The sequence below is a fragment of the Nematostella vectensis genome, chromosome 15, assembly GCF_932526225.1.
Source record: "Nematostella vectensis chromosome 15, jaNemVect1.1, whole genome shotgun sequence".
NCBI classification, from domain to species: Eukaryota; Metazoa; Cnidaria; class Anthozoa; order Actiniaria; family Edwardsiidae; genus Nematostella; species Nematostella vectensis.
Window position 1 is genome coordinate 2036101 of NC_064048.1, and position 23796 is coordinate 2059896.

Genomic DNA, 23796 nt, shown 5'->3' on the forward strand with positions numbered 1-23796 from the left:
CTGAGTGAATCATTAGGTGTTTCTTCAAGTTTCCAGGTTCGGAAAAGCACTTGCCACACACATAACATTTGTATGGTTTCTGTCCTGAGGGAATCATTAGGTCTTTTCAGGTGTGCATGTTGGGTGAAGCACTTACCACATTCATCACATTTGTATGGTTTCTGTTGTGTGAGAAAGGGTAAAGTTTTTGCCACATTCATAACGTTTGTATGGTTTCTTTCGTAAGTGAATCCTTAGGTGCCTCTTCAAGTTCCCAGATTCAGAAAAGCACTTGCCAACTTCATCACATTTGTATGGTTGAAGGTCGGTTGTCCTTGGAGCTCTGGAGGGAAAATTTGTTAAGCCGTCAAGCTTTCTTCCCTTCCTGCTCGTCTTTTTGCTCTTCAATGTCGTATATGTATTGTCTGTAATAATGTGTTCATTGAAGGAAGTGAATATTCAATTTATAAAAGTGCTTTGGTACTGTTAGTATGGCTAGCGACCTCAAGGCGATCGAGGACCTCCTCGATAGAAAGTTCGACGAGAAGCTACGGCCCATGAAATCAAGCCTCAAAGATCTATCCTAACAACTGGCGGAGGCTGTGAACTTGCTTGCTTTTCTGCACGACCAATGTGATATATTAACCAAAAAAGTGAAGTTTCTTGAGTCAAGGAACACAAGTCTCGAAACGGAGAACAAGCTAATTAAAGTGGAACTCAACAAAATGGCGGGAGATTTGAATACTACGAAGAAGTCCCTCGACGACATAGAACAGTACTCGAGGAGGGATTGTTTAGAGATTAAAGGCGTTCCGCTAACACCTACGGAGAACACGAACGACGTAGTAAAAAAGGTAGGCGAGCTTATGGAAGTCGAAATTTTAGAAGAAGACATAAGCACAAGCCACAGGCTACCGGCTTCGAGACCGAATCCCAACCAGCGCCCAGCTAAGCCAGGAGTACATGTTAACACGCCGACTGCATCAATTATTGTCAAATTTGCACGCAGAGATGTTCGAGACCGATTTTATGCCGGTCGGAAACATCTCCGAGATAAACCCGTACGGGACATTGGTCTCACACGGTCCGATAACAAGATCTACATTTCGGAAAGTTTGAGTCCAGGAAACAGGGAGCTGTTCAAGGCGGCGTTAAGCGCCAGGCATGATCTGAAGTTCAAGTACATTTGGACGCAGAATGGAAAAGTGTTCCTGAGGAAAAATAACGACAGCCAAGCTGTGTTGATCAGTAAATCACAGGATTTACTCCACCTCAAGCAACGAGAAGACCACCATTCACAAGAGGTAGAGTCAGCAAATTTAACAGGCACGTAAGTCAAGTACGTATTGATGTCTAATTTAAATGAAGATTCCTGTCGACAGTCACTCAAGAAGGGCGATAGAGCTATTGAATGTGACCAGTGCATATGTTGGTTTCACCTAAAATGCACATGCTTATCGGTCCAAGAATTTAGATATATTTCGAAAACAAATGAATTTTGGTTATGTGAATCGTGCCGCTCAGAAACTTTTCCATTCAATAGCATAACTAAGCCTGAACTTCTTGATTTATCATACAATTCGAATTCTAGCTGTCTCTGCTCTAAGAGCTTAACAATTGAATATTTAAAAGAACTACGGAGATTTGAGATCTTGTCAAAACTGGGCAACAAAACTAATAATTTCCCTAGAGAGAGAGAGATGCCTTTTTTAATGAGGGATTCACTTAATATCACAATGATAATGTACGCATGGCCCTCAACAGAAACAAAATTAAAAAAAGCTATTTACAAATCTGTTTACAGCAAAATCTTTGACGAAACTATTTACAATAACAATCCTTTGCTGATTTATAAACTTATTTACAGAGTTGTGATGTATTCTCTTAGTTTTGCGGAGAAGGCGGTGATTGACTTGGCTTCTTTGATTTCTAGTGGCAATACATTCCACCTTTTAGCTTCTACAAACTTAAAGCTGTTTTTTGCTAATGTAGTCCGAGCCTTTGGAAGTACTAAGTTATGGTTTGCTGCATTTTTAGTGTTCTTGTTATGTACATCACTACACTTAACGAACATATCTCTGATATAGCATGGGGTCATATTGTTCATTGCCTTAAAGAGCAAAACAAGTTGTAGGTAGATTATTCTTTTGTCGAAGGGGACAATATTTAGTTCTTCAAAAAGTGGTTTTGAAGGTGCATCCCATTTCTTATCGAGGATAACCCGCGCACATCGTTTCTGGAACTTGACCATATCGTCGAGAGAGATGCCTTTTTTAATGAGGGATTCACTTAATATCACAATGATAATGTACGCATGGCCCTCAACAGAAACAAAATTAAAAAAAGCTATTTACAAATCTGTTTACAGCAAAATCTTTGACGAAACTATTTACAATAACAATCCTTTGCTGATTTATAAACTTATTTACAGAGTTGTGATGTATTCTCTTAGTTTTGCGGAGAAGGCGGTGATTGACTTGGCTTCTTTGATTTCTAGTGGCAATACATTCCACCTTTTAGCTTCTACAAACTTAAAGCTGTTTTTTGCTAATGTAGTCCGAGCCTTTGGAAGTACTAAGTTATGGTTTGCTGCATTTTTAGTGTTCTTGTTATGTACATCACTACACTTAACGAATATATCTCTGATATAGCATGGGGTCATATTGTTCATTGCCTTAAAGAGCAAAACAAGTTGTAGGTAGATTATTCTTTTGTCGAAGGGGACAATATTTAGTTCTTCAAAAAGTGGTTTTGAAGGTGCATCCCATTTCTTATCGAGGATAACCCGCGCACATCGTTTCTGGAACTTGACCATATCGTCGATGTGTTGCTTTTTGGTCGAGCCTCAGACGATAGCACCATAGTCTAATATTGGCTGTATGAGCGAATGGTAGAACAGGGTTCTTGCTTTAAGTGACAGGAATTTCTTTGTCCTTTTTAACAAGCCTAGTCGCTTGGAGATCTTATTGTGAATGTACTTGAGGTGGTTGTCCCAGGTTAAGGAGTTGTCTAATCTTATGCCAAGCAGTTTAACTTCATTGACACATTCAAGCTGGCCATTTTCTGTGCTGACTGTCAAATCCTTTCCTGCCAATTTGCGCAACTTTGGCTTGCTACAGATAAGCATTGATTTAGTTTTGCTTTGGTTCAAAACCATTTTGTTTTCATTCGCCCATCCATTCACCTTTTTTAGCTCTTCAGTAAGAATAGACTCAACCTCACTAACGCTACTTCCACTTGCGACTTGTGTTGTATCATCTGCATATATCTCTAGTGCGCTGTTGGAGACTTCAAGTGGTAAGTCATTAATAAACAGGATAAACATTAAGGGACCTAAAATCGAGCCCTGGGGAACGCCTGCAGTAATGGGCTGCGAATCTGATAGCTGACCACTTATTGTTACTTTCTGTTTTCGGTCTTCTAGATAAGACTTGAACCAATTTAGTGACTTTCCAGAGACGCCATATATGGAGAGCTTCTTAATAAGCGTGTCATGGTCTACTAAATCAAACGCCTTTCGGTAGTCTATGAGGTTCAAGCCAGATATTAGTCCCTGATCCATATTTCCAATGAGATAATCAATCAACTTTACTAGGGCAGTATCGCACGAGTGATAGGGACGGAAACCTGACTGGTTACTACTTAATAGCTTAAGGCTGTTTATATTCATATAACCTACTCCTTCCAACGAAGACTCCTCAGACAGTTTACCCTGTGGAGTAAACTTTAAATACTATTCAGCCCATGATTTTCATAGTAGTACCGAAATTAGTCAATCAGTTTGCCACAAAACATTTTCGGTTATGCATTGTAACATCAGAAGCCTATCTGCTAATTTTGATAACTTTCACTCATTGTTAGCCGAGCTGAAGCACCCGTTTAATGTCATTGGGCTCTCCGAAATCAAGTATAATAAGGACCGTGTTTACAGTACATTGAATACGGAGCTAGAAGGCTATGATTTTATTTTAGAACCAAGTAATACGGAGGCAGGCGGAGTAGGTTTCTATATACAAAATAACCTCTCCTACAACATTCGCTCAGACCTTTCCTCCTCGAGCAATTTCCATGAGATAATCTGGATAGAAATCGAAAACAAAAAAAATCTAAACACTTTATGTGGTGTTGCTTACCGACACCCCAATTCAGAAATAGAAAACTTTACAAACACGCTTAACGAAACCATCGATAAGATAAATAAGGAAAATAAGTTTTGAATACTCATGGGGGACATGAATATTAACGCATTGAATTGTAGCTCAGATAAGGCCACGGATGATTTTATAAATACAATGGCATCCTACTCATTCCAACAACACATTCTCCAACCTACCCGCATCACTAATCACTCTGCAACGCTTATTGATCACATTTTCTTTAACTCTTTTCAACATCACACCATTAGCGGGAATATTGTGTATGATTTGACGGATCATCTACCGAATTTTTTGATAAATAACAAATTTACTAAACTCCCTCGTAGACTCAAATTATTCCGCCGGGATTACTCTTATTATGACGAGTCCGCGGTAGTGCATGATATGCAGGCCATAAACTGGGAGCATTGTTTTTCGCACTGTAAAGACGTAAACGACTACTTTGACTCTTACTACGCTTCAGTAGAAAGGATTATTGACAAACACGCCCCCCTGAAAAAACTATCTAGAAAGGAAATCAAATTCCTTTCCAAACCATGGATCACAACAGGCATCAAACACTCAATTACTATTAAAAATAAACTCTATAAACAGTTTCTCAATACTCAAAATTCCTTTATACATAATAAGTTTAAACTATACAGAAGTAAACTTAAACGTATATTAATGGCCAGCAAGGAAAAATATTATGAAGACTATTTTTAGCACATCTTAAGAACGTTAAAGAAATATGGAAAGGTATAAAACAAATAATCACTCTTAAAGCATCTCCGGTTTCCATTCCGAGTAAAATTATAACTAGTGACTCGGTGCTTACGGACCCAACAGCCATTTCTAATGCCTTTAACAACTACTTCACAAACATTGGAAAAAATCTAGCAAATGATATTCCAGACACTGCGAAATCCTTCTCTTACTATTTGAAAAAACGACAGCCAAACAGTTTTTGCCTTTTCCCGATTCTACCCAACGAAATTGAGTCTGAAATTTGTAAACTCAACTCAAACAAGTCAACGGGGCCCTTCAGTATTCCCACGCGAGTTCTAAAACCTGCAAGCTCCATTTTATCTAAGCCATTGGCAATGCTGTACAATTTTTCAATCGAGTCAGGCATAGTCCCTGACAAGTTCAAGATCGCTAAGGTGATCCCTGTATTTAAAAAGGGTTCCGCCCTTACCCTTTCTAACTATCGTCCTATCTCCTTGCTCCCAATTTTCAACCAAATATTTGAAAAACTAATTTGCCAACGCTTAAATCATTACTTACAAACTCATAATATATTATACAGCAATCAGTTTGGATTCCGCCCTAAACACTCAACAACTCATGCTGTACTAAGCATTGTTGACAAAATACAGAAAGCCATAGAATTGGGCCAATTTTCGTGCGGACTTTTCCTTGACCTTAGTAAAGCTTTTGATACTGTAGACCACTCGATTCTTTTACGCAAACTCGAACATTATGGAATTTGTGGCATCGCGTATGGCTGGTTTTCTTCCTACCTTACAAATCGAAAACAGTTCACACAAATTGGAAGCTGCAAATCTTCACTGAGCTCCATCTCCTACGGAGTTCCCCAAGGGTCTGTGCTTGGTCCGGTTCTTTTTCTACTATACATTAACGACTTTAACAACTCCTCCCAAACCCTCCCAAACTCTCCCCACAACTTTTGACTCTTTCTTTCATATAATTTCCCACAAATACAACACCCGACTTTCTGCCAAATCTAGTTACACCCTACCTAAAGCACGAACCAACTACGGGAAATTCAACATCCGATTTAGGAGGTGTACAAATTTGGAACGAACTCACCAAAAATGACAAAGACCTAAATATGAAATCCTTCAAAAAAAAATTATCAGACGACATGGTCGCCACCTATTAACCCACTCACATCTTCACCTGTAACCCATACTATCACCTAATTCTTGGCCATCTATCACCTAATTCTTGGCCATATATTCCTTCTTTCCTTTTGTCCTTGTTTCCGCTCTGCTTGTACGAGCTTGTATTCTTGTCGTATCCTTGCTGTATCCTTGTCGTGTCTCTATATTTGTGTTTTTCTCGTACGTTCTTGCTTATGCACACAGCCTCCAGATCTCCAAACTAGGATTTTTCCCTAACATTTGAGTGCACCCTTGCCCGTTTAGCTCTCAAGCTATTCTAGGGTGCCCGCACCGAAGCATTGTCCCCCCTTGGTATGCACTCTAGGGTTTTTTTCTCCTCTCCCTCTCAATAAATATATGAATATAAAAAGAAAGAAAAAAAGAAAAAGAAGAGTAATATTATATCTCTAATGAAAACAAAATAAAAAAAACCCAACCTATGTAACACTTAATTTTGTGTGCAAATAAAAGATGTTTGTTGTTGTTTGTTGTTGTTGGTTTCTATCTTGAGTGAATACTTAGGTGTGTTTTCAGGTTCCTATATAGGATAAAGCACTTGCCACATTCATCACATTTGTAAGGCTTCTGTCCTGAGTGAATCATCAGGTGTTTCTTCAAGTTTCCAGATTCGGAAAAGCACTTGCCGCACACGTCACATTTGTACGGTTTCTGTCCTGAGTGAATCATTAGGTGTCTTTTCAAGTTTCTAGATTCGGAAAAGCACTTGCCACACACGTCACATTTGTATGGTTTCTGTCCTGAGTGAATCCTCAGGTGTGTTTTAAGGCGTTCAGATCGGGTAAAGCACTTGCTACATTCACCACATTCGTATGGTTTCTGTCCTGTATGTATCTTTAGGTGTCTTTTCAGGTGTCCAGATTGGTTAAAGCACTTGCCACATTCATCACATTTGTGTGGTTTCTCAGATAAATTCAGTGCTTTTGATACTTCCTCTGCAATCTTTTTCAAATCAAATAGTTTTGGCTCAACTTTTACTTCCTGCTTGCAGATGAAATCTTGGCTTTGATTAAAAGGTTGCTTTAACTGTTTCTTGCCTGGCATTATTTTCCCTTTAGTCTTATCTCCCATAATCACTTCTCTTCCTGTTCCTGAAAAAGAGAAAAAACAAATCTTAATTTTTTTTCACAATTGAGTACTGATGAAACTTAAAAAATAATAATACATAGCACAAAATATATCAATTTATAGAACAAAAAGAAGCAAGTCTGTTTTTTTTATTGAAGCACATGGTTTCAGAAGCATGGTTGTCACCTCAGAGTTTACAGGGTAGTTAGTTTGTACAACACACAACCACACTATATGCACATCCCAGAGTACACCTAGTGTATCATCTACTTGAACAAAATTCATTTCAATCACAGCCCATCTCATAAAAAGATGCTCTTTACTCCAATACTCCAGGTTTATTCCCATAGCCTCAAAACACAATGCCCATTTCTTTGTGGATTCTGGAACCCATGACAAATCTTGGCGCCATTACAGGTTGAAAAAGCATGTTATGGGATATCTATAGATATCCGTTAATGAATATCTATGAATATATATTTCTGTTAAATTCCAAAGAAAGACCAGCAGTCATTATCTTACTTTCTTAGAAAATTAATACTGCCACGAAACATTTGGAAATCATTTTATACTAGATGTCACTGGCAAATCAACATCATTAAATGTAAAACAATTAAAATAATACCTTAGGGTTGAAGGACATTTCATGGTTGTCAACAAGTTATCAACATCATTAGAGAGTGGTTTTCAAATAAAGTGGTTTTCAAAATCCTGTGCAACAAAATGTAATTGTTAAAGATTAATTGTCAAGCCAGAACAAAAGAGAACAAAGACATTACAGTGTATTAGTACTAAATAAACTAAATAGTAGTTCACAGGTTTTTGAAAACCACTCTACTGACAAGTTAATTGGGTGCAAATAAAAATAGATTTCTCGCTCTATTAACATTCTAATCATCGCTGCAAGACTCGAAGCTGAAGCACTTGATCTCTCCATTCTTGAAAATGAAAAAGCATGTTTTTTTTAAAAAGCCATTCAGCAAAAAAGTAAGAAAAGAAAAAAGGTTAAAACGACCATTACAGTGGGGTTTGTGGGTAGGGATTAGTATTCATCTACTAAGCGATTAGTATTCCCTGAGCTGAAAACAATAAAAAAATAAGGTACAACTTAGGGAATACTAATCACTAAGTAGATAACCACTAACTTCTAACTACATTTCCACTAATTCCCTATTGTTCAATGCCGTCGCCGCTTGACACCCTAATCACTATGAGATTTGGGGGTTCAAATGTAGGGTGCTGATTGGTCGAGTGGCAGTGATCATTTTCTTATTATGATAAGTAGTCATGAGTTACACAAAAGTTGTTTGCAATGCTACACGTTTTGAGATCAGTAATTGTTTATTGGGGGATGTTTTAGAAAAAAAAACTATCGGGTATGCGTTTTGACAATTGCTCCCGTTAAGTTTCTTATTTCGCTCATTCATCCTGATTTGAGTTCTTTGTGGATCTTTTTACATTAGGATTGTTTCATGAATAAAGATCGCTTTCAAGTTCCTAGCAAGTGTTGCATGTTTATAAATTCATAAATATTATTCCTTGATTTAAAAAAAAAAACACAAAACTTGTCTGGTATGTAGTAATTTAATAATTTAATAATATAATAATTCTGTGAGGTGTTGACTTAAAGTTCTTAAAACCTTTTACTTATATCAATATAGCCAAAACAAAGCATAGATAAACTTTAAATTCTGAAAAGTGAATTGAATTTGATTGAAATCTGAATGTTCTACAGAACATTGAAAATTTTCCTGGCCACACGAAAGGAGATTGAATCGAGTGAATAATTCCAATTTTTGGTGGAAAAATCTGAAACAACATATTTTTCTTAAAACCGTTAAAATTCAGAGACGGCAATACCACAAAATATTGGCTAACTGTTTTCTATTGCAATGCTACTACCCACAATGAAGCGAAGAATAATTTAAAGTCGAGAATTGTATGCGAAAAAAGAAAATATAGTTTTGTTGTAGGTTTCAATTCTTGCAATTCTTGATTGCGAATGCAGCGAGCACGCACAATGCAAAAACAATTCAAAGACTAAAAAATATTTGCTAAATTTTGCAGATTTGTTTCTTGAAGTTAAATAATCATTTGACTATCAGGTTGAGATATAAAGATGATGGTAAAAGTTGTAATCACACAACGTTCTTCAGCAATAACTAAGAAGACATGAAGACGGGAACCGGTTCAGCGCGCGCATATGTTTTCTCATGTAATTTGGTTGACATCTCGATCTACATCACAAATGACTGGACCCGGGCCTTTCTGTTCACGGCCTTTTTTCCGATTGTTGACCAAAATACCTCAATATTACAGATTTGGGTTATTCGTGCGAACGCATGTTTTATAGGGTCCATACGAGCCACATACTATTTGAAAGATGAAAATATAAAGAATTGACAAAGTCTATCAGCTCTGAAAGGTTATATGGACTTTAAATTTCTTTGTTATGGTGTGCCCAGCCTTTGCGAATCGCTCTAAATAACAACAAACGCTTCTTGCGTCAGAATCGCTTCTAAGTTTTTAACAATACTACATGGATTTAAATTGATAAATATGATTCATTTGGCTATTTTTTACAAAATTATAAAAAAAAATATATAAAAGTTGCCAGGTATCTAATATTTGGGCATGTGTTCCCGGCTCTCAGGTATCTAGAAACTTCGATAAACAAATCTACCCTGCTAGAGAAGATTTTCTCCTGTTTTTTTTTTTCTAGCAATTTACTTATCCGTTTTGTGTGTGTGTTAGTGTCCGCAGGAAAAACATCTGGCGATAGCAGCAAGGCTGGGCAAACTAACAAAAAGAAACTCGAGGAACACTTGGAAAAAATCGAGCGAACTAACCTCAGAGGAGATATTGTAAAAAACAAGAGCAGCTACATAAATACATAACAACAGAGGATAACACAAGCACAGAGATAACGTAATCACAGACAAAGACTATCCCAGAATCAGTAAAAATGGTAAAAGGGAGTAGATTATACGGTGTCCCTGATTATACCAACCTTCTCACCACGCCACTTGTCCGCCATTTTGATCTCTTTTGAGAAACACACAGGAAGCCCAAGAAGGATTCTTCTTGTGACCAATATGTAAGACGGGACTCCTGTGGAAACCTCACGGCGACGAAGAGGTTGGGACTCAAACTTTTCTCCCAGTTTCTTCTTTTACTGTTCTGCGGTCTTATTCATTTTCTCTTTCGCGATTCAGACGCATAAACTAAAATATAATTATAACAAAGGGGTGAACCGAGAAGTCATCTCGTCATATGAGAGGGTGGGGTCCAGTACCCCACTGTGGACACCGGCCTGTATAAAGTAGTTATCAATAAAGACGCTTCTGTATGAAAACGAGGCTCTAAAATAAATGTGACGTAATGATGAGTCAAACGTTTAAGAAACCCAATAAATGTAACGCGTTGTCGCCGGTTCGCGGCTCTTTGGTAGTGAAGTTTGGAGCCTATGGTCCTTAGGGTGGGAGGGAGTGTTACAAAATATCTATCGATGCCTAAGCGCTAAGGTTATTGCTGCCACATAAATCACGCCACCAGAAAAAAAGACACTCTAGTTATTGCATTTTTTTTTTCGAGCTCAACAAAAATAAGATTTCTTCAATTTCTTCAGGGCAGACCTAAAAAAAAATATCGTATTCATTACTCAGGTAAACAAAGCCGACTATTTGTGTATTTAGATTTTGTTTTTGGCAGTTAAAAATATTTCTTTCTAGCTTGCATAAAGTTCAATAGTTTTTTAATCCTTTAGTGAGCACGAAGTGAACCTTGGACCATAAGCTCATATGTTTTACGACCCTTTAATATGTTGCTGCCCTTCGAAAAGTGCATAAGTATTTACTAGATGCGCTAGTTTGCAGGCTAGGAAAGGTAAGGTAGCGTCATTAAACTGGCAAACAAGCATCCTGTGTTCCGAGAGGTCTTCGTGGGACTCGATATATCCACGGTGCATATGGTCATCTCAGGCCGCATGGTCCTACTTATTTGCACTATTTATCAGTTTTTAAAGATGTTTTAAATGAAAAGTACTAGATTAACTATGCACTAACAATACGCCAGGTAAATATTAAAACCTGTTATCAAGATGAATTCGACAATTAGCGTGCTATAAATTATTGAGCTCCACGCTGTCTGTCTGGTGACGTCTGTACAATGCGCGCTATCTGTCTTAAAAAGTCTGTACAGTGCGCACTGTCTGTCTGGTGAAGTCTGTACAGTGTGCGCTGTCTGTCTGGTGAAGTCTGTACAGTGCGCGCTGTCTGTCTGGTGAAGTCAGTACACTGCGGACTATTTTTTTGGTGATGTCTGTACAGTGCGCACTGTCTGTCTGGTGAAGTCTGTAGGGTGTGCGTTGTCTGTCTGGTGAAGTCTGTACAGTGCGCGCTGTCTATTGTTATTGTTGACTGTACAGTGCACGCTGTCTGTCTGGTGAAGTCTGTACAGTGCGCGCTATCAGTTTGGTTAAGTCTATACAGTGTGCGCTGTTTGCTTGGTGAGATCTGTGCAGTGTGAGCTGTCCGTCTGGTGAAGTCTTTACACTGTGCGCTATCTGTCTGGTGAAATCTATACAATGTCTGTTGTCTGTCTGTTAAAGTCTGTACCGTGCGCGCTGTCTGTCTGGTGAAGTCTGTACAGTGTGCACCGTCTGTCTGGTGAAGTCTGTACAGTGCGTGCTGTCTATTGTTGCTGTAGTCTGTGCAGCGTGCGCTGTCTGCCTGGTAAAGCCTTACAGTGCGCACTTTCTGCTCTGTAGTGTGTGCGCTGTCTGGTGAAGTCTGTACAGTGCGCGCTGTTTGTCTGGTGAAGTCTGTATCATCATTTGCGGTGTTTTTAAACTTCTACCATGTCACACACAGGCTACTACTTAGGGGAAAGCCCTTGCCTACGCACTGTGTGCTGTCCATGTAAATCTTTAGTTGTGTAAGTGTTTTGCGTGTGTCTTCAAGGTCCTAGAGAGGGTAAAGTACTCCTTTGGTGTACTTTCAACTGTCCGGATTGGTTCAAGCATTTGCCACATTCAACACATCTGTATGGTTTCTGTCCTAAGTGAATCATTAGGTGTTTCCTCCAGCTTCCAGCATCAGAAAAGCACTTGCCACATACATCACATTTTTATGGCTTCTTTCCGGAGTGAATAATTAGGTGTGCCTTCAGGTGAGCATGTTCGGTAAAGCATTTGCCACATTCATTACACTTGTATGGTTTCTTCCCTAAGTGAGTCTTAACGTGTCTCTTCAAGGTTCCCGATTGGGTAAAGCACTTGCCACATTCATCACATTTGTATGGTTTCATTCCTGAGTGAATAACTAGGTGTGCCTTCAGGTGTGCATGTTTGGGAAAGCATTTGCCACATTCATCACATTTGTATGGTTTCTATCCTGAGTGAATCCTTAGGTGTGTTTTCAGGTTCCCATATTGGATAAAGCACTTGCCACATTCATCACATTTGTGTGGTTTCTGGCCTGAGTGAATCATTAGGTGTGTCTTCAGGTTTGTTTGTCGGGTAAAGCATTTGCCACATACAACGCATACATATGGTTTCTGTCCTGAATGAATCATTAGGTGTGTTGTCAGGGCTCCAGATCGGGTAAAGCACTTGCCACACACGTCACATTTGTATGGTTTCTGTCCTGAGTGAATCATTAGGTGTTTCTTCAAGTTTCCAGATTCGGAAAAGCACTTGCCACATTCATCACATTTGTACGGTTTCTGTCCTGAGTGAATCATTAGGTGTCTCTTCAAGGTTCCCAATTGGGTAAAGCATTTGCCACACTCATCACATTTGTATGGTTTCTTTCCTGAGTGAATAATTAGGTGTGTCTTCAGGTATGCATGTTCGGTAAAGCTTTTGCCACACTCATCACATTTGTATGGTTTCTTTCCTGAGTGAATCTTTACGTGTTTCTTCATGTTTCCAGATAGGGTAAAGCGCTTACCACAATCATCACATTCGTATGGTTTCTCTCCTGTGTGAATCCTTAGGTGTGTTTTCAGGTCTCCAGATTGGGTAAAGCGCTTGCCACAATCATCACATTTGTGTGGTTTCTCTCCTGTATGAATCATTAGGTGTCTCTTCAATTTTCCAGATTCAGAAAAGCAGTTGCCACATTCATCACATTTATATGGTTTCTTTCCTGAGTGAATCCTTAGGTGTCTCTTCATGTTTCCAGATAGGGTAAAGCGCTTACCACAATCATCACATTCGTATGGTTTCTCTCCTGTGTGAATCCTTAGGTGTGTTTTCAGGTCTTCAGATAGGGTATAGCGCTCGCCGCAATCATCACATTTGTGTGGTTTCTCTCCTGTGTGAATCATTAGGTGTCTCTTCAATTTTCCAGATTCAGAAAAGCACTTGCCACATTCATCACATTCGTATGGTTTCTGTCCTGTGTGAGTCCTTAGGTGTGTTGTCAGTGCTCCAGATTGGTTAAAGCATTTGCCACATTCATCACATTTGTATGGTTTCTTTCCTGAGTGAATAACTAGGTGTGCCTTCAGTTGTGCATGTCGGGTAAAGAATTTGCCACATTCATCACATTTGTATGGTTTTTGTCCTGAGTGTGTCTTCAGGTGTGTTTTTCGGGTAAAGCACTTGCCACATACTTCGCATTCGTATGGTTTTACTTCTGTGTGAATCCTTAGGTGTGTTTTTAGGGTTCCCGATTGGGTAAAGCACTTACCACATTCATCACATTTGTGTGGTTTGTCAGATAAATTCAATGCTTTTGATACCTCCTCTGTAATACCTTTCAAATCAAATAGTTCTGGCTCAACTTTTATTTCCTGTGGGCATATCAAATCTTGACACTGATCAAAGAGTTGCTTTATAGGTTTCTTCTCTGTCATGATTTCCTCTTGACTTTTATCTCCATAACACTTTGTCAAATCAAATGAAACAAATAAGGCTAGAATCACTGAAAAAGAAAACAAATACTTTCTTAAGTATTTTTGACAAATGGAATAGTAGTAAAGTGTTAATGAAAATTTGCAATATCAAAGAAAGCATCTCAAGCTTTAGGCATTGTAAAAATATTTATAATAATGATAACAACAGCAACAGCAATAGCAATAACAATAACAATAATAATACAAGCTAATATAGGTTAATATAAGATTTACAAAATAAAATAAAAACTTCATAGAGAAGTTAAAGAAAATAATCAGAACAGAGATAAAAAAAGATAAAAGTTAAAAATTAAGCATAACATTGTAACAAATTATTTTCTGGTATTATATAGTCTTGGTGCAGCATACAAAAAGGTCTGTGTCCATATTTAATTAGTTTAGCTGAAGGTTGTTTCAATAGATTTTTTAAAGCAGACCTGAGGCTTCCTATGCTTTTAGTAAGAAATCAATTAGAGCATATAGCCACACTACATGAAAATCAGAGAAAGACACAACCTGATATACAATGTGTTGCCCTAATTACAGATGGTACTCAATTCCGGACAGTTTGCACCGAAAGCCTGTTGAAAATATACAAAAGCGAATAAAAAAAAAAACTTACATAACCTTATTAGTAACTAACTCTCATACTCATGTGTGTTGTAGTAATTAGGTAGTTGGCGGTATTACCAGTGGGAAAATTCAAGTTCATTAGAAGGTGAGTCAAACTTTTGTTCACATAGTTTTAAACTTAATGGTGAAATGAATTTAATGCTTTACATAAACCAGTCTTTCTGGTAAATTAGAGTTAAGAAAAATATCAACTTTTTTGGTGGGAATGAAGCACTGTAAAATACTTTTACAATAGAATAGAATTTCTTTGATCTCTCCGCTAATTTAGAAGAATGGAAACATTTTGAAAATTTATCGTCCTTGATCAAGAAGTGTGCCTAAACACGAACACAAATAGACTGCTTATTGGAAATATGTTAAAAAAGATAATGTTTTTTTTCATTTAAACTAAATTTTGGAGGGATCTAGGTACATATAACGTTGTGTCAATTTGTGCAATCATATGATAAACTAGACAATGCAGCTTGAAAAAATGTTACAAATATTTAGCTTGTCAAACTTTCTAAACACATTCTAATGCCAATGTATACAGCCAAAACTATAAATTACCACCTTTAAGCACTTTCAGGATATACTATTGCTTCTTTCTCAATGATTTTTTCATCGGAGGTTACAATAATTATTTTGAATGTGTCTTTTTAGAGTAAAAAAAAGTAAGTTAAAGTACAAACGACACTATGTTTTACAGATATTGATATGTAGCCGTCTGTCTACAGTAAAAGGTCAAAACAAGATGATATGAGAAAAAGATATTTGCATTTTTATTAAGTTGAACCAGTAAATGTTAATAAGAGTATTGTTATTATGCTTAATTATTTTTCTATGAAAGTCTACGGATCCAAACGGATGAATTTGTGATTCAGAGGGCATGCAATTATCAAGTAAACAAATGCTAAAAAATACTCTTCGTAGATCCACCAATAAAAGTTGGCTTTACTTAATAAAATAAATTCTTATTTTAATTTTATACGCATTGGAAATATAGGGGAGAAGTTACAAAAACCGTTTCTGAAGTTTGTGTCCGGAATTGGGGCCAGTTAACCGGGATTAGGTCAAAACTTAAAAAAATCACTTATAATAAGATATGGTCCAGTCTTGTTACTAGCAAAATATCAAAAGCGTTCTTTTTATGGCTAAAAAGAAATGGAACTTATTGCAAAAACCGTCCGTAATTGGGGCAACACACTTTATAATCTAATTGAAAAAAAAAATCGCAATTGAATTCAATCAAAATTCCAATCATTCGGTTGGCTTTGATTGGGGTCAGAAATGGGACTTCAATAAAAGCGATTCTGGGCGATTTGCAAGGGTTGAGAACAGTAAAACAAAAGGAGACTCGAGACACACGAGCCTCGAAGGAGCAATTTTCAAAATACTGCATAACTAAACTTGTACCCACAGAATGAAACTAACGAGGAAATGCCTAAAGCAGGAGAAATTGAAAACATTGACAATAATTTCTTTATAAAGCTTGAAATGTGCAGGCAATATACATAACAACAGAGTCCTAGAGTATAACACAACCACAGAAAAAACCTAGTCACAGATAATTACTATCCCGGAATCAGTAAAAATGGTAAAAGGTAGTAGATTACACCAACCTTCTCACCACGCGACTCGTCCGCCATTTTGATCTCTTTTCTGAAACACTGAACACATAGGAAGCCCAACAAGGATTCTTCTTTTGAACAATATGTCAGACGGGACTCCTGTGGAAGCCTCACCGCGGCAAGGGGGGGGGGGGGGGGGGGGGGGGGGGGGGGGAGAGGGGGGAGGGGGGGGGGGGGTGGTGTGGTGGATTACTCTCCAGTAAAGTAGACGGGAGTGATCGTAGACGTGGGTGATCTTTTCTAAAATGTTCTTTTATTCTGTTAGGGATTAACCTAAACATATATGTGCTCTTTTTTATATTTCCATATTTCCCACTATTCCAAATTTTCCACTAACAGGCTAAATGCACTGAGAAATCACATGACTTTTTCAGTGACAAATTCAAGCCAAAATAGACACAGAAATAGCTACGCCCGTCACGCCAGAGAGCAACGGAAAAAAAAATTATTGTTTTAATTTGCCGCGAATAGCCGGGGTTTTGCTCTCAAATAAGAAAATGTCGAAAATTGAGAAATAAATTCATTTATTTTTTTTCGGGGTCTGGTATCCACAAGAGACCATGATATAGGAGAACGAATCCCCGTGGCCCATGAATGTCGTCCATGAAAGCTATTTTTAGATTGCGCGAGCTTGTCAATCATAGCATCCATACATGGTTCGTCGCGCCTAGGTTATGGGCACCACGAGCTAGTACAATTTCACAACAATTTTTTCCCTCTGCACTTCTTTACTTCGTTCGCTACCTGTTTTTATCCTTTTAGCTTCTCTTCAAGGCTCATGATCACAATGCTACTCATGGGGTGGTGTCTTGTTATCTGTTAAGTTATCTAATGTTCAGTTATCTAAATGTTATATAAATAATTGAATGGGAAGACGTCGGGAAGACGGTAAATTTGGAGTTCATTCAAGATGCATCGTGCAGACTCCTAAAAAGTTATTTTTATCTGCAATTCAGTGAGATAGAATACCAAGGCATTCTCAGAGTCTATGTATTTTAATACAAGAAGGCCTTTATTTTTCTTTGATTTATAACATTTTTTGATGAATGAACTTCAATTTTTCAATGCAAATGTTCAGAAATCTAGTCACTCAAGAAACCCTTGTCACTGGAATAAGATTTACTTCATTATAAAGACTTGAAATCTTTTATTTGTAATATCGGTGTGAATATATATATTAAGTTCTGGATGTATCTTTTTCATTAAAAGGGAATTGGGAGAGAATTGTGTTTTGTAAACACAGATTTATGATTGATTGTTGTGTTATAATTTGCGAATCAGCAGTGAAAACTTTTACTGGGGAAGTTGATCCCAAAGCCTAAAATCACGCACTTTATGCATTTCAATGTCCCAGAAACGGTTGATTGGCTCCAGCGTACTCTATGGAAGATCATTTTTACAGCGATCGTAAAGAAGGAAGGTATTTTCGGTCAAAAAGATTTCCGAAACATCCTTTGCCGGATCACATTCCTCAAGATGTGATCGCGCGTAAGACTCATGTTGCTAGGAAACGTGAGCGCTAATGCCTAGTGCACACTAGCGACATATCGACCTAACGACATGGGCGCGCACTCTTATCTTCGACATAACGACATAAGAGAGCGCGCGCCCATGTCGTTATGTTGTTATATGTTATGCACTAGGCATAACCAATCAGAGACGTATCTAAAAATAACTGCTTGTTCTAAAAATAGTTTTTACGGACGTCATCATTGGAACATACCCTATTACGGGGGATTCGTTCTCTTACATCATGGTCTCTTGGTATCCATCAAATCGCGCGCTCTGATTGGCTCTCTTGAGGTCCGGTATCCTACGATTCGGACCCCGCGATACCGGCCCGCTCACCTACAAAGCTCGAAATAGTGAGTTGATTTGTAAAATGCCCATCGGAAAATGGATTTTTACTCCCGATGTTATAGATCTTCACACTAAAACGGCATTTTATTGTCATTTTATCTAGAATCATTCACTTTACGGAAAATCGGCTTTAAACTCCCAGTGTTTTGACAATTTCCCGCCATAATGATTTCGCAACGCGCGCGACAATTTCAAGTTTGCTGAAAGTTTATTTGAGATAAAAAGGCAACAAATCGTCTCTTCATACGAAGAAAAACCACAAATAACTCTAGGAATTTACCTGCATAACCAGCTTAACGTATCCACATTCAAGAGAAGTCCTTTAGTGAATATATCTTTATCGTCTGTAAGGGTTTAAAGCGAAAGAAGACATTTCTACGATCAATGCGAGTTGAGAACGGCGTATCAATCTGGACTATATTATTTTACAAAATTGTTGGTCAAAACTCAGAGAATGTCTTCTTTGGGGGTTCTGTATTTCTGGAGGATTAAAAGCGACTTGCTGACTTGCTGGCCATTTTTGAGTTCGGTATGTGCTGCGACAAATCCTTGGCCAAGGGCACACGACACAAAAGTGCATTCTCGTCTAGCCCTCCGATCTCCCTTGATACCTTAACCAAGTACCAGGGGGGGGGGGGGGGGGGATTTGATTTTTAATTTTTTGTAGCCAGAAAAAAATCAAACGCAACTTAGCTTATTAGTCTTGGGCTTAGATTAGATGACATAACCTACTCCTTAATTTTCCCATTGACAATATCAATAACGCTCCCTTCTCTTGATCTCTCATCAAGGTCTAGCTAATCTGCGCCTGCCAACATTGAAATACCTAATAAAGCGGCGAAAATGTGAGGGAAGTTTACGGACATACGGATAAAAACAGCGTTGATCTGGCCAGAATCCCCTCAGCGCTAAGGGAAATTCTGGAAAGGAGACCGACACCACGACTTTCTGAAGAAGAGGTGCAGGTATTCAAGATACCGGAAAAGGGACCGATGCCAATCACCTATGTAAACGACGAATCACTTTCTCAGTTGACTGTAATACTACAACAACTGGATTATGAAGGATAAACTTTTACTCTGACCCAGCATATACGGTTCATCTGTGTGTCTGTGCTTCCAAATCTTTTCTGCATTGTGACCCCCCCACCCGTCCCTCAAGTATTTTGAGGCCTTGCCCTGCGATTACTGATATAATCTTTCAGTTTTTTTTCACAGAGCCACACATCCAAGCTAAACTATTGTAGGGGTAGTACAGTATATAACACATTGTGGTTCCTGTTTCTTTTCATAGTTGATGTAACATCAATCAATTGCAATCAGAACTGTCAGAATTATACATCTTTGTTATGTTATCCTCATCTCTTTAAAATATGAGAATCAAGAACACCAGCAAGACATTTAGTATTAAATCAATATGTTATTGATAAAAAGTAAAATGTGGTTTCCTAATTTATTTGTCTTCGCATCTTTCACACCTTGGCTTGTTTCCACACACTGTTTTGTCTATTACAACTTTCTGTAAAACTGTGTAGAAGTGTGCAAAGACTGAAATGCCTTTACACTCTCATTCTCGAGCTCTTCCTGGGAGCTTAGCTCCTCACAAACAAAATTGTACAAGTTAATGAGGTCAGCTTTTTTACCTTTTTCACCTCTGAATTGATTGCACTTTTGAACCAAATCTCCCATAACCTCGCTATCCTGCAGCATGTCCAACTTATCCTGTATAAACAGGGCGATCTGACCTTTGGTGCTGTTGTTCTTCAGCCCTTTGTCTGTCCTATGGTGTTATATGGACATTTTCTATGCTAGATGCTTTGCTAATGTGGCCCTGCTCTAAAATATCAATCAGTGCATTTCTGCGATTGCTCTGCAATGACATAAAGTTGACCAAGTCAGCATCTAGGAGCTTCTCCCCGACTCCTTTGTGAGGTCGTACGTGAAATGGCTCCATCAGACATCTAAAAGCAGATAATAATAAATAATTATGTTTCTTTGATTTTGTGTTTGGCTCTTGTATTTAAAAACTGTATAACTACCTTTCTTTTCTAAGCTTAACCCTCCGTGCCAGAATCTCCGCTTCCATATTGTATCTCCGATCTAACTTGACAGCATCATCTTTAGGGTCCTTCATGTCACATGCTGTAAACAACCAGCTTCGAAGCTAAACAAAACAAAAACAAAAAGGTATATTTCTGGCTTGGGATTTGCAAATAAGGATTAACAATCATGTGAAACAAAATATATATCATACTCATGAAGACATGAAGACGTGCTTTGCAATTTTTTTTTTTAAAAAGGATAGCTTTCAAAAATGTAAACTGACCTCAGTCAACTTTTCCAGATTCCTGAAGATTCTTAGCCACCTTAGATGCCTTGTTTATTTCCTCCAGGTGGGAATACATGTCCTCACCCTTTGATGGATTGCAAGAGGTGGACACACTTTCATACTTGTTTAGCAAATCAATGATATATTTAGGACACCCTTGCCAACCTTTAACCATGAAAATGACATAATAAAAATGATTAGTACCCCTTAGTATTGATTATTTTAAAACATTGACACATGATTGTGTGTTCTGGAAAATATGTATCCATACCTTTTAACTAGGTCCTATGAGAATTTCATAGTTAAAATCAATACTGATTGGACATTTTCATACTTGTTAGGAGCTTTTAAAAACCAACAGCAAACATTTTTAACTAGAATCAAAAAGCCCAAACTGTCGTGATCTCGTACCAGAACAATGAATACAATACACCAAAAACTGGAATTCGACTCTGTCTTATTAAAGACGAAAATTTGGCAGAGTCGAATTCCAGTTTTCGGAAAATCATTTTTAACTAGAGATATAGTAGAAGCCCTTTCTATTTTGTGTTGTTATTGTAATACAGTTCTGAACCATCTGTCAAATAGCAGCATTTACACTGTCACAAAATACAAAATTGACAACCAGTCACTCTTGTGGGGATGAAGGGAGGCGATTTGAGATTATACAGTATCATGAAATTATATAGATCATGCCAAGTTAGTTTACCTGCCTTGCAAGTCCACTTCAGCATACTTTGATGTCCGTTTGTAGTGAAAACGGCTTGCAAAGGCCTCCATTCCAGCATTGACATAGTCTGAGTTGTTTCTCCTGATTCCATTATGATGGACGAAAAGCCCACCAAAGTATCTAAACAACATGTTAAACATGAATATGTAGTTGGGATCAGTGACCCTAGGAAACAACTCATACAGGTAATCTGTGACGGACATAGGCTGGCTTGTTTGTAGGCGCTCCCTTACATGTGACACCGGAAGCTCCATCCAGGTGGCCTTGTGTGCAAGCTTGAGGAGTGTCATTGTGTGGTGGATACTCCCAGAAGCTCCATCCAGGTGGCCTTGTGTACAAGCTAGAGGAGTGTCATTGTGTGGTGGGTACTCCCAGAAGCTCCATCCAGGTGGCCTTGTGTGCAAGCTTGAGGAGTGTCATTGTGTGGGGGTAATCCCAGAAGCTCCATCCAGGTGGCCTTGTGTGCAAGCTTGAGGAGTGTCATTGTGTGGTGGATACTCCCAGAAGCTCCATCCAGGTGGCCTTGTGTGCAAGCTAGAGGAGTGTCATTGTGTGGTGGGTACTCCCAGAAGCTCCATCCAGGTGGCCTTGTGTGCAAGCTTGAGGAGTGTCATTGTGTGGTGGATACTCCCAGAAGCTCCATCCAGGTGGCCTTGTGTACAAGCTAGAGGAGTGTCATTGTGTGGTGGGTACTCCCACAAGCTCCATCCAGGTGGCCTTGAGTGCAAGCTTGAGGAGTGTCATTGTGTGGTGGATACTCCCAGAAGCTCCATCCAGGTGGCCTTGTGTGCAAGCTTGAGGAGTGTCATTGTGTGGTGGGTACTCCCACAAGCTCCATCCAGGTGGCCTTGCGTGCAAGCTTGAGTGTCATTGTGTGGTGGGTACTCCCAGAAGCTCCATCCAGGTGGCCTTGTGTGCAAGCTAGAGGAGTGTTATTGTGTGGTGGGTACTCCCAGAAGCTCCATCCAGGTGGCCTTGTGTGCAAGCTTGAGGAGTGTCATTGTGTGGGGGTAATCCCAGAAGCTCCATCCAGGTGGCCTTGTGTGCAAGCTTGAGGAGTGTCATTGTGTGGTGGATACTCCCAGAAGCTCCATCCAGGTGGCCTTGTGTACAAGCTAGAGGAGTGTCATTGTGTGGTGGGTACTCCCAGAAGCTCCATCCAGGTGGCCTTGTGTACAAGCTTGATGAGTGTTATTGTAAGGTGGATACTCCCAGAAGCTCCATCCAGGTGGCCTTGTGTGCAAGCTTGAGGAGTGTCTCATTGTATGGTGGGTACTCCCAGAAGCTCCATCCAGGTGGCCTTGAGTGCAAGCTTGAGGAGTGTCATTGTGTGGGGGGTACTCCCAGAAGCTCCATCCAGGTGGCTGTTATGCATGTTTTTGATTGATGTTACCATGGAGATAGCGTGCTTGATCGGAGAGAGCGCGCAGAATTTGTAGACCAAGAAAGCAATTGTTTTAGCTAATCTGAATCCCGATACGTTCCAACTCTTGAAGAATTTGATACAGCCTGCTAAAACCGAAGGACGACACGATAACGTATGATGTTATTGTGAAAACACTGAAAGAACACACGAAGCCAGAGAAGTCTGCCCTTGTGGCGCGATACGAGTTCGATAACCGTTATCGCAAACCAGTGGAGTCCGTAAGCGAGTACGTGGCTACGCTCAAGCACTTGGCTGGAGATTGCAAGTTTTCCGATGAAGTAAGAAGCGAAAGAATGCGAGACAGGTTATTGTCTGGAATTAGAGACGACAAGATGTTGAGAGAACTACTGAAAGAGAAACTCGTCGACTTGAACTTTGAAAATGCTGTGCGAAAGTGCCAAGCGGTCGAACAGGCAAATAAATATGTCTTGGCATTTAGGACGGAATAGCTCCATCTCGAGGTGAATAAACTGGAGGAAAATAATGGCCAAAAGCATTTTTTGCGAGATGGGGATACCACAGGGGACCCAAGGAAACCACCCCAGAGTGCTACAGTTTCAAAATGTTACCGCTGTAACGGGAAGCACGACCCACAGTCCAGCGTTTTCAGTCAATCCAAGTGTTTCTCATGTGGCAAAATAGGGCACATTAAGACAGCATGCCGGCAGGTCAAGCCCAATGAGAAACCACAGGCACCCATACAGGGGTCAAGGTTATGAACGAAAACTATGGGAGAGAGGAAACATAGGGTGACGATGGATGGCATGGATTGTATGGAGTGGGCTCTAAGCCATCTAGGTAACCCACCAGTGTCGACATAAAGGTAGAAGGGTTTCTAATGGAACTAGATACTGGGGCTGCTGTCTCAGTTATATGCGAGGCCAAATAACGCGGGTGTTTGCGTCATGTGCCCCTGGAACATACTGATCTAAAACTACATACCTACACAGGAGAGAACTTGGTTCCGCTTGGAGCCATAACAGTCAAAGTGCGCTACGGAAACCAAGACACTTCCCTTCCCTTATATGTCATTCCCGGGAGTGGACCCACCCTGTTCGGCAGGGAGTGGTTACATTCAATCACCCTGAACTGGCCCTTGTTAAATCCAACCGCAAGCAAGAATTTAGAGGATGTACTTAGCAGCCATGCTTCAGTTTTCAAGGAAGACCTTGAACACTTAAGGGCATCAGGGGTAGTATTC

The 23796-nt window shown here is 39.3% G+C and overlaps 3 protein-coding genes and 1 long non-coding RNA gene across 7 annotated transcripts; 1 reads left to right on the forward strand and 3 right to left on the reverse strand.

Moving 5' to 3' along the window:
• The first annotated feature begins 704 nt into the window (after positions 1–704).
• LOC116610285 lies at positions 705–1586 on the forward strand. Its single transcript, XM_032371086.2, has one exon. The coding sequence runs from the start codon at positions 705–707 to the stop codon at positions 1311–1313; it is 609 nt and encodes a 202-aa protein (XP_032226977.1). The 3' UTR covers positions 1314–1586.
• Positions 1587–6109: 4523 nt separating this feature from the next.
• On the reverse strand, positions 6110–10202 carry LOC116610287 (zinc finger protein 92). 2 transcript variants are annotated; one of them, XM_048722777.1, is made up of 2 exons: positions 10119–10202; positions 6110–7131 (listed from the first exon to the last, which is right to left on the reverse strand). In XM_048722777.1, the coding sequence occupies exon 2, from the start codon at positions 7109–7111 to the stop codon at positions 6524–6526; it is 588 nt and encodes a 195-aa protein (XP_048578734.1). In that variant the 5' UTR covers positions 7112–7131; positions 10119–10202; the 3' UTR covers positions 6110–6523. The 2 variants fall into 2 exon arrangements, with proteins under 2 accessions (XP_048578734.1, XP_048578735.1); XM_048722778.1 differs by lacking the exon at positions 10119–10202 and adding an exon at positions 9958–10099.
• Positions 10203–12039: 1837 nt separating this feature from the next.
• On the reverse strand, positions 12040–14199 carry LOC5497102 (zinc finger protein 665). The gene has a single exon (XM_001618929.3). The coding sequence runs from the start codon at positions 13967–13969 to the stop codon at positions 12497–12499; it is 1473 nt and encodes a 490-aa protein (XP_001618979.2). The 5' UTR covers positions 13970–14199; the 3' UTR covers positions 12040–12496.
• Positions 14200–19379: 5180 nt separating this feature from the next.
• Positions 19380–23796, reverse strand: LOC116610280. Of its 3 annotated transcripts, XR_007306760.1 has the most exons (5): positions 23642–23796; positions 21149–23610; positions 20437–20604; positions 20150–20274; positions 19380–20071 (listed from the first exon to the last, which is right to left on the reverse strand). It is a non-coding gene; the product is annotated as an uncharacterized LOC116610280 (long non-coding RNA). The 3 variants fall into 3 exon arrangements; XR_007306759.1 differs by having other exon boundaries at positions 21149–23796; XR_007306761.1 differs by having other exon boundaries at positions 20437–20813; positions 21149–23796.